Source organism: Otolemur garnettii, unplaced genomic scaffold (assembly GCF_000181295.1).
Source record: "Otolemur garnettii isolate 467f Iridium unplaced genomic scaffold, OtoGar3 scaffold00100, whole genome shotgun sequence".
NCBI classification, from domain to species: Eukaryota; Metazoa; Chordata; class Mammalia; order Primates; family Galagidae; genus Otolemur; species Otolemur garnettii.
In genome coordinates this window covers 7,488,823-7,498,490 of record NW_003852495.1, presented here as the reverse complement: position 1 = coordinate 7,498,490, position 9,668 = coordinate 7,488,823, and the positions used below count along the sequence as shown (strand labels likewise).

Sequence of the window (9,668 nt, the reverse complement as noted above, 5' to 3'; positions counted from 1 at the left end):
TTTGGCGGGTCCGGGCTGGGGATTCGAACCCGCCACCTTAGGTGTACGTGGCTGGCGCCTTAGCCCGTTGAGCTATAGGCGCCGAGCCTACAATTGTTTATTATAGCTATTATACATTATATAACACATGATTATGTATTAAAATTGTTTTTCTTCGAGTTTTATTATAATGTAAAATTATTTCATGTCATTGGACATTATATCATAAGACATTGATAGTATTTCTTATTTTTGTCAGTCATCGTTATGTGTTATAAGACCTCCCCATGTTGCGCTGTGGATACCTATCTGTGGCTGTGGTGGCTTTGCGGTACTCCTTGGTGTCTGGCCCCCTCTATTTATCCACCACCTCCATTAGATGGACATCCAGGCTGCTTCTAGGATACCCTAAATAATGTTGCAGTGAACATTCTTGTATATGTCCCCTGTGGAACTGAGGGAGACTGCTTGGCATGTGCTAATTTCTAGGTGATATCTTCATGAAGACAATTTGTCTCAGTAGTGGGGGACAGCCCTCAGGCAAGCTGCCCATTATAAGTGCATGACAGTTCCTGGGTCCCCATATTCCCAAACCCCACTTGGCATTTTCCAACTTCTAATTTTTGCCAGGCCTATATAAGATGACTTGCTGTCATTTTAATTTGCATTTCCTCCATCGGTTCCATTAACTTCCAGCACCTTCTCAGATGCCTGCCAAAATGTTGGGTCTCCTTGTTATCTGCTCTGCATACTATTCACCCACTTTTCTTTCTCTCAGGGTTGCTGGGGATTTTTTGTTTTTTTTGAGATAGGGTCTCACTCTGTTACCCAGGCTAGAGTGCCGTGGTGTCAGCCTAGCTCACAGCAACCTCATACTCCGGGGCTCAAGTGATCTTCCTGCCTAAGCCTCCCCAGTAGCTGGGACTACAAGCACCCACCACAACTCTTGTATTTTTAGTAAAGATGGGGTCTCACTCTTGCTCAAGCTGATCTCAAACTCCTGAGCTCAAGGGATCCTCATGCCTCCGTCTCCCATGATGCTAGGATTAAAGATGTGAACCACCACAACCAGCTGGGTTTTATTTTCCTTCCTGATTTGTGGGTGTTCCTTTTACATTCCAGATATTAATTTCTCATTTATTTTAAACATTGAAAATACATTTTCCCTTCTGCCATCTGATATTTGTCACGTGGTATCCTCCTTTAAAAAAAAAATCTGTATTTGCTCATTATCAAATGCATTATTTTTCTGCCTTCCAAGTTTCTGTGGTTTGACTCACAAAACCTCTCCCTGTGCGGTCATTCACGTTGTTATTGTTGGTATTAACCATCTGAGGGCCATTATGGCCACATGTGCACAGTACAGACAAGTGCCAGGGCCTTGACCAGGTTCCCAGAGCCTGAACACAATCTGGTGCTGCAAGCTCCAGGCTCAGCCAGGAGGATTAAACCACATCTTTGAGATGCAGGTGCTGCCTCAGAGAGACAGCACATCAATGTAGCAGGCCACTTGAGATTGGGGGAGAGAAGTGGAAACAGGCAAGAAGAGAGTGGTCTGAAACTATATGTCACAAGACGGAAAAACCAAAAAGAATGGGCTCTATGCCTGTCTAAATGCTTCAGAGTGGAAAAAATATATATCCATGATGACTTCTTTTAGTGAAAAAAGAAAGGTGCAAAAATATACTTCTGAGAGAACCATTTCATTGAATTGACTAACATATGAGCATTGGCAGAATCAGTCTAACTACTGTGACCCACTTATTCCACTCCTGGAGTACTATCCTACAAAATTGAACACTTTATATCTACTGAGAGTCAGGTGCTCAAATATTCACGACAGCCACAAATTGGAAACAACTCAAATGTCCATCACAGAAAATCAATCAATAAATCATGGAATTGCCTGCCAAGGAAAGAATACAGAGCGGCCAAGAGCAGTGGCTCACGCCTGTAATCCTAGCACTCTGGGAGATGGAGTCAGGTGGATTGCCTGAGCTCAGGAGTTCAAGACCAACCTGAGCAAGAGTGAGATCCTGTCCCTACTAAAAATAGAAAAACTAACCGAGTATTGTGGTGGGCACCTGTAGCCCCAGCTATTTGGAGACTGAGGCAAGAGGATCACTTGAGCCCAAGAGTTTGAGGTTGCTGTGAGCTACGACACCACACACTCTACCAAGGGTGATGAAGTAAAACTCTGTCTCAAAAAAAGAAAAGAAAAGAAAAGAAAAAGAATGAAAGAAAGAATACACAGCAACAAGAAGAAATAAACTATCACCAAATGTAATAACATGGAAGAATTGCAAAGACATGAGGTTCAATGAAAGAAACTAGACATAATAAGTCAGTCCATTTGGGCGGCACCTGCAGCTCAAAGGAGTAGAATGCTGGCCCCATATGCCAGAGGTGGCGGGTTCAAACCCAGCCACAGCCAAAAAAAAAAAAAAAAAACTGCAAAAATAAAAAGTCAGTCCATTTATATATAGTGCAAAATGAGGCAAAACTACTGTGTTATACTTAAGGCCGGTGATAATGTGACAGGTAGTGCTGGTAAGGGACACAGAGGGCTTGTGGAAGATGAGAATGTTCTGTTTCTTGATTTGTGTTTTTTGTTTGTTTGTGGTTTTTTATTTTGAGACAGTCTCACTGTTACCCGGGTTGAGTACTGTGGTATCATTGCTCATAGCAACCTCAAACTCTTGGGCTCGAGTGATTCTCCTGTCTCAGCCTCCCAAGTAGCTGGGACTACAGGTGCCTGCCACAATGCCTGACTGGATTTTCTTTTTCTTTCTTTTCTTTTTCTTTTTTGAGACGGAGTCTCACTTCATCACCCTTGGTAGAGTGATGTGGTGTCATAGCTCACAGCAACTCAAACTCCTGGGCTCAAAGCAATTCTCTTGCCTCAGCCTTCCTGGTAGCTGGGACTATAGGCACCCACCACAACGCCCAGCTATTCTTTTTTTAGGGGTCTCGCTCTTACTCAGTCTTAACTCCTGAGCTTGAGGGATCCTCCCACCTTAGCCTCCCAGACCCTCCCACCACACCCAGCCCTTATTTCTTGATTTATACAAATGTCACATGGCTTTGCTCAGTTGGTGACAATTCATCAACCTAAGTACTTAGTGATTGGTGCTCTTTTTTTGTATTTCAATTCAGAAAAATGTCAGGCAAGATACATTTAGGTAAAAGAAAACACACACATATTCACAAGAAAAATCTGTTTCTATGAGCTCCCATTTAGGTGATGAACTTAAATGCCAAAACAGCAGTTTGAATGAAACTCGACATGTAATATTGGTCACCCCTACCTAAAAGGGGACAGTGGATTGGGAGGGCTTACCTCCACCTGTAATGTTTTTATAATAAGATAACACTGGGCTGTATGAGGATTAAATGAGTTAATATTTTCAAAACCCTTAGAGTTGTGTGTGGTACACAGTGGGTGCTATGTAAAGGTTTCTTACAATAAGGAAATAAAGTGGAATTATTTTCCAGGACACAAAATGGTACTTAAAAGTAAACTAGGGACAGCTTGGCACCTGTGGCTCAAGTGGCTAGGCGCCAGCCACATACACCTAAGGTGGCAGGTTCAAATCCAGCCCGGGCCCGCCAAACTGCAACCAAAAAATAGCTGGACATTGTGGCGGGCACCTGTGGTCTCAGCTACTTGGGAGGCTGAGGCAGGAGACTCCCTTGAGCCCAGGAACTGGAGGTTGCTGTGAGCTGTGATGTTACAGCACTCTACCCAGGGGGACAGCTTGAATCTCTGTCTCAAAAAAAAAAAAGTAAACTAGGGACAAATGAAACATAAAAGGAACTATGCAAAATATACACCTTGTGAGTTTTACAAACTATTATGCATTGTATACATGAATATGTCCTTGTAGAAATACAGACTTTTCAATGTGCAAGTTTTTACATAAATATTAGTCATACTTTTTTTTAAAAACCGGCTCTTACTGAAATGTGACGGTGACAGGTCTTGAAACAGAAAGATGAGGGAGATAGAGCCGGCTGGGCGACTGGGGGTGGGGGCCCTCAGCACCGGAAACCTCAGCCTGCAGGGATCCCCAAGCGGGGGAGGGGGCCTCTGGTCTCTCCCCAGCCTCTTCCTTCCCCCTGGCCTGGGGGTGGGTGGGGAGGGGCAGTTCCTCTTTCCTTCCCTAGCACGGAGGAGGCCGCAGCTCCCTGGGGGCTGAGAAGCTGGAGCCTTGGAGAAGGGGGAGGAGCTGAGCCACTTTCTGCAAGATCCCTACCTTTGTCCCCCCAGGAAGCATGAACAGGAAAGACAGCAAGAGGTGAGAGGACCCTCCCCAAGCAGCCCAGGATCACCCTAAACCCCTGGGCCCCCCACTGTCAAGAAGGCCTGGGGAAGAGGGGGGTGGGTAGGGTGTCCAGCTTCTGTAGCTTCTGTAGGATGGAGCACTGAGGGTGCCAGGTGACAGGATGCTTCTGGGAGCCCAGAGCCAGCTGGGGCTGCACTGCTTGCCCAGGAGCATCTGTTCATTGTACCTGGTCCTTTTTCTCTCTCGGAATTTGAGCTCCTGCTCACTACCCCTGCCCCCTTTCCTAACTCTCTTGCCTGAATGTCCCTGTCCTCCCTGGGGTCTTCCTGGTTCCCCATCGTTGTTGCTGTCCTCTGGACTGGAAACTCTGAGCTCCTGCAGGGCCTTTCCCCAGGAGAGGGGAGTGTGACGCAGGGCAAGGTGGCTCCCCTGCCTCTTAAACCACCCTGGCTGCTCCAGACACTACAAGGGCTGCTGGGCTGCAGAGAAGGCCTTAGTGGTCTGCTGTGCCAGCAGGCTCTGGGATGAGTTTCTGTCTCCAAGGCAAGCTTGCCCTCGGTTCCTGCAGGGGTGGATGGAGACTGGCTCCCCAGCCTGGGTAGCTTCTCCAACCTCCCCAGCATGACTCCAATGGGCAAAGTGATCCCTTCCCCATAATGTTCAGGAGTTTAGTGGTGGAGTCCCAGTTGCCTCATTTCCTGGCTGTGTGACCTTAGGTAAGTCATTCAACTGCTCTGTGAGACAGAGTTTCATTATGTTGCCCTCGGTAGAGTGATGTGGCATCACAGCTCACAGCAACCTCAAGCTTTTGGGCTTAAGCAATTCTCTTTGCCTCAGCCTCCCAAGAAGCTGGGACTACAGGCGCCTGGCTATTTTGTTGTTGCAGTTGTCATTGTTGTTTAGCTGGCCTGGGCCAGTTTCGAACCCACCAGCCTTGGTGTATATGGCTGGTGTTGTAACCACTGTGCTACGGCGGGGTGAGCCTCTGTGTGTGTTTCTAACTCTGTCAAGAGAATAATCAGAGACCTTACCTCACAGGGACTTGTAAGTACTCAGGGAGACAGTCTAGACTGGTGGTTCTCAAACTTGAGGTTGCTCCAGGACTGCCTGGGAAATTAGTAAAACATAAGTGGCTGGATTTACCCCTGAAGTTCTTAATTTTGTAGATCTGGGTGGGGTCTGAGAATATAGATCTATTTTTCTTTTTTTCACCACTATACTAACAAGGAGAGAGTTTGTGTTTAGATTTAAACACAGGTGATACTGTTGGTAATGGCTCAGGACCATGTTTGGGGAACCACTAATCCAGATCAAGTGCTTGCCCTTTGATCTGGTACCTAGTCAGTACTCAGCAAATGCTGGGCTGTATTCAGCAGCACTCAATACCAGTTTATTAAGTGCTTAGGGTGTACCAGGGTCCACCCCCTTGCTGTAGCCTGGCTTCTCGTCTATCTGATCACTTTCTCCCTCTGGACCTCAAGTTCAACTTCCCTTCTCTGATGGCCTAACAGCCTAAGCAAACTAAACCCATTACTTAGTTCTTTTGAGGAACTAGGCATGGACTGTTTATAATAAATTCCTGGGGAAGGTCCAAAGATGACCCTCTTTTTTCCAGTGAAGAAACTAAGGCCCAGAGAAAGTAAGTGGCTAAAACAAAGTTACACAGCCAGCAAAAATGTCTGGAATCCAATTTTATCTGGAGCCTGGATTCTGTTTCCTTCTACCTCTCACTCTCCCTCTCTTTCCATCACCCTCTTTCCCCAACTAGAACATGAGCCTCAGGGAGGCCCAAGTGAGAGTGAGGGTTATTTTTAAACTTTCCTTGAAACTGCCTTAGCCCCAGGGATCCCTACCTCTGAGGACCCCTGGGGGAGCCACTTTCCAGGCTCCTAATGTAGTGACCCAGGCTGAAGGCTAAGACCCCAAGTCCTGCCCAAGGGCTAGCTTGAGTCCTCAGTAGGGGGGAAGAGGGAGAGAAGGGGGAGAGGGAATCCCAGGGGTCTGTCTGAGCCTGCTCTCACAGGGCTGGTGGGAGGCGGTGGGGAGTCAGCCCCAAGGTCCCCTTGTGCTTCCCCCTGGGGAGCAGAGAAGTGATCCCAGTGGTCTTCACCCATAATTTCTGTGAATTCAGGAGTAATCTAGGGGTTCTACCAACAGGAAGTGTCTTCTATGATGCCTTAGGACCAATTGGTCAAGAGGAATTTGGGGGCAATGTCTGGAGAAAGAAGGTCTTACAATTCCCCAGGGGGTTCTTAGTGTGGGATAGGGTCTTCTCCTGCGATTTCCTGATGGATTCATAGAGGTCCTCCAATTTCCTGAAGGGGGCAACAGTAAGCCTAGGAGTTTACTTGCAGGAGAGGGGTCTCATGATTCCTTGGGAGATTTGGAATATTCCTGGGGGCACCTCCCTTAAGTCCATGGTAGGTCAGGAGTAACTCTGGGGCTTTGCCTTTAGGAAGCTTCTCCCTGGGTCCCTTGGAGCATTGGGATGAAAAAGCATTCTGAGGGTCTGCCCAAAGGAAGGGGCTCCTATGATTCCTGGGGGTGGGGTGCCCACAGGAAGTCCCACCAAGAATGCACCGGGAAGACAGTAGGGCGGGGCCGGCCCCGACAAGCCCGCCGCCACAAGACATGCCCCAGCCCCCGGGAAATCAGCAAGGTCATGGCCTCCATGAATCTGGGCTTGCTGAGTGAGGGTGGCTGCAGTGAAGAGGAGCTGCTGGAGAAATGCATCCAGTCCTTCGGTGAGTGTCCCACGCCCCCTCCCAGCAGCCTCCTAAACCTAACATCAGGCCAAGCACCCATTTCTCACATACTCAGTCTTTGGAGGAATGAAATAGGAGCAAGAATATGTGGATGAATCTCAATCGCCACCTCAGAGATTCTTCTTTCTGGGATGGGGAGGGGGTGGAAGTCTGAGGCTATTTATTAATAGATTTTCAACAAGGCTTGCCAGGCATTGTGTTGGCCCATGCCCAGGACAGATAAGGAAACTGAGGCACTAGGAGTTTAAGTGGCTTGCCCAAGGTCATGGAGGGGATCACAGTTATAGCTGATGCTTGAACCAGGCAGACCAACCAGCTCTGGAGGCTGTATTGTCTTTTGCCCAGGGGCCATCCTGACACAGGGTCCCTCTCCTCCCACCCCCAGACTCAGCTGGCAACCTGCGGCATGGCGACCACATTGTTAACATGGCACTGGCCATGCACAGCTGGGTATTGCCTTCTGCCGACTTTGCTGCCCGTCTGCTGACCTCATATCCTCCCACGACCATGACCTGTGGGCAGAGGGTGGAGGATGGGGATGTGACAGCCTGGGAGATGGGACAAGGTGAGCAGGCAGATCTGGGATGCCAGATAACAGAGCCTTGACCAGAATTCAAGTACCAGAAGGCTTCAGGGGATGCACAGGAGCTGAGAAGGCTGCAGATCTGTCACCTGGTCAGGTAGCGTGAAGCCCAGATTTCCCAGAAAGTATCTCTCAGAGACTACCCAGCCCAATTCCCACAGACCCGTCCAGTCCCACTTCCAAAACTCTCACTTCTGAAACACCTCTGGCTTTGTTCCTAAGATCCTCCCAGTTCTGTTCCATAAACCCCCACTTCATAAAGGCCCCCAACCAGATCCCATGGGCCTTCTCCCTGTTGGTTTCCAAAAATGTCCAGCTCTGATCCCTAAAACCCCCACCTCCCACATACTCCAACCTAGACCTAACACCTCCTCACTCTGTCCCTCTCAAAATTTTATCCCCTGGGGGTCCCTAGTCTAGTTCCTAAGAATCCCCCCATATCCTGCTTCCCATCAGTGCCACTTCCAAGGCATACCCCCAACCTGTGTTATAACATGCTCCCTCCTAGCCCAGAGATCTCCCCCATCTGGTGCTCCACCCCTGATCAAATCCTCACCATCTTAGATGTCCTGCAGACAGACGGAGACTCCAAGCTCAGCACCTAAAGATTCTTCAGCCCAAGGGACCCCTTGTAGAGATCCCCACCCCCAGCTTCATCTCACCATCTCTAAACCACCCTCAGGTACTGGCTGACCCAACACCCAGAGGTGGTACACCAGGAGCCCCAGCTAGAAGAAGTCATAGGTCGTTTCTGGGCCACTGTAGCCCAGGAGGGCAACTTGGCCCAGAGGAGCCTGGGAGATTCCTCCAACCAGTGAGTCAGCACCATGCCTCCTTCCCTGCCCCACCCACATTCTCCATCTCCCTTCACACCCTCAACCCTCAGCTCGAGCCACTCCAATGCTCTGCCCCTCTTGGCCCCCAGTCTGAGCCCTGGTGGCCCTGGGCCCCCGCCCCCCATGAGCAGCCCAAGCCTGGGTAAAAAGCGCAAAGTATCCTTGCTTTTCGACCACCTGGAGGCGAGGGAGCTGGCTCAACATCTTACTTACCTGGAGTTCCGGTCCTTCCAGGCTATCACGGTGAGGACCCCTCCTCCCTTCCCATCCCAAGCAGAGGACAGATATGATGTGGGCTGGGGCCTGGCCAGGGCCAGGCAGGGCTGAGAAGATTCCTGTGTGGGCATCCAAGCAGAGATCCCAACCTCAAACTGTCAAACCTAGGTGCTAGAGGGTCTAAGAAAATGAATTAAGCTGGCTGAGTATTGAGCCCCTGGTTTCAAATCCCATCAGCTCCTTCCTACCTGTGTCACTTTGAACTAGTTTCTCAACCTCTTTGGGACTCATTTGTAAAATGGAGGTCATAATATTTCATTGGATGGTTGGGGAATTAATACATCTGGGTTAATATGCTTATTGCAGCACCTGGCACTTAGTAAGTGCTCAAAATATCTTATCACTTATTCATTTATTCCAGAAGCATTTAAATTCACTGTGCCTTAGTTTCCCTACTGTGAAAAGGATATATTAACAGTTTGTGCCTCATAGAAACAGTGCTTGGTCTAGAGTAAATGTTATCTGCTCAAACCATTTGGAATTTCTATATTTTACCTGCCCAAATGTCAATTGTCTGTGCTTTAATATACATATATATGTGTTAGCTTTTGCTGTCTTGAAATTGTGGTTTCAAGAGAAGGTGGTGAAGTTTCCTTAATGTGGAAACTTCCCGATGCTGTATATATGTAAATATACAAATACAGAAGGTACCAAAAGTGTATACACATTTTAAGAAAGGAAAAAATCATAATTAAAATTGTAACATTTAAGGCCCAGTGTGGTGGCTCACACATGTAATCCTAGCACTCAGGGAGGCCAAGGCAGGTGGATTGCTTGAGCTCACAAGTTCAAGACCAGCCTGAGCAAGAGTGAGACCCTTGTCTCTAAAGAATAGCTGAGCATTGGAGGAGGGGGACCTGGAGTCCCAGCTACTCAGGAGGCTGAGGCAAGAGAATTGCTTGAGCCCAAAAGATGGAAGTTTCTTTTCTTTTTTTTTTTTTTT

At 48.2% G+C, this 9,668-nt stretch overlaps 1 protein-coding gene across 1 annotated transcript in view; it reads left to right on the top strand.

Annotated features, from left to right (window-relative positions):
• The first annotated feature begins 4,132 nt into the window (after window positions 1-4,132).
• RASGRP4 (RAS guanyl releasing protein 4) overlaps window positions 4,133-9,668 on the top strand; it is a 16,880-nt gene continuing 11,344 nt past the window's right edge. The window contains exons 1-6 of the mRNA XM_003796148.3: window positions 4,133-4,277; window positions 6,825-7,009; window positions 7,416-7,521; window positions 7,648-7,710; window positions 8,296-8,427; window positions 8,539-8,692. Coding sequence (XP_003796196.1) covers window positions 4,255-4,277; window positions 6,825-7,009; window positions 7,416-7,521; window positions 7,648-7,710; window positions 8,296-8,427; window positions 8,539-8,692 — 663 coding nt within the window. The 5' untranslated portion in view covers window positions 4,133-4,254. The remainder of the gene's footprint in view (window positions 4,278-6,824; window positions 7,010-7,415; window positions 7,522-7,647; window positions 7,711-8,295; window positions 8,428-8,538; window positions 8,693-9,668) is intronic.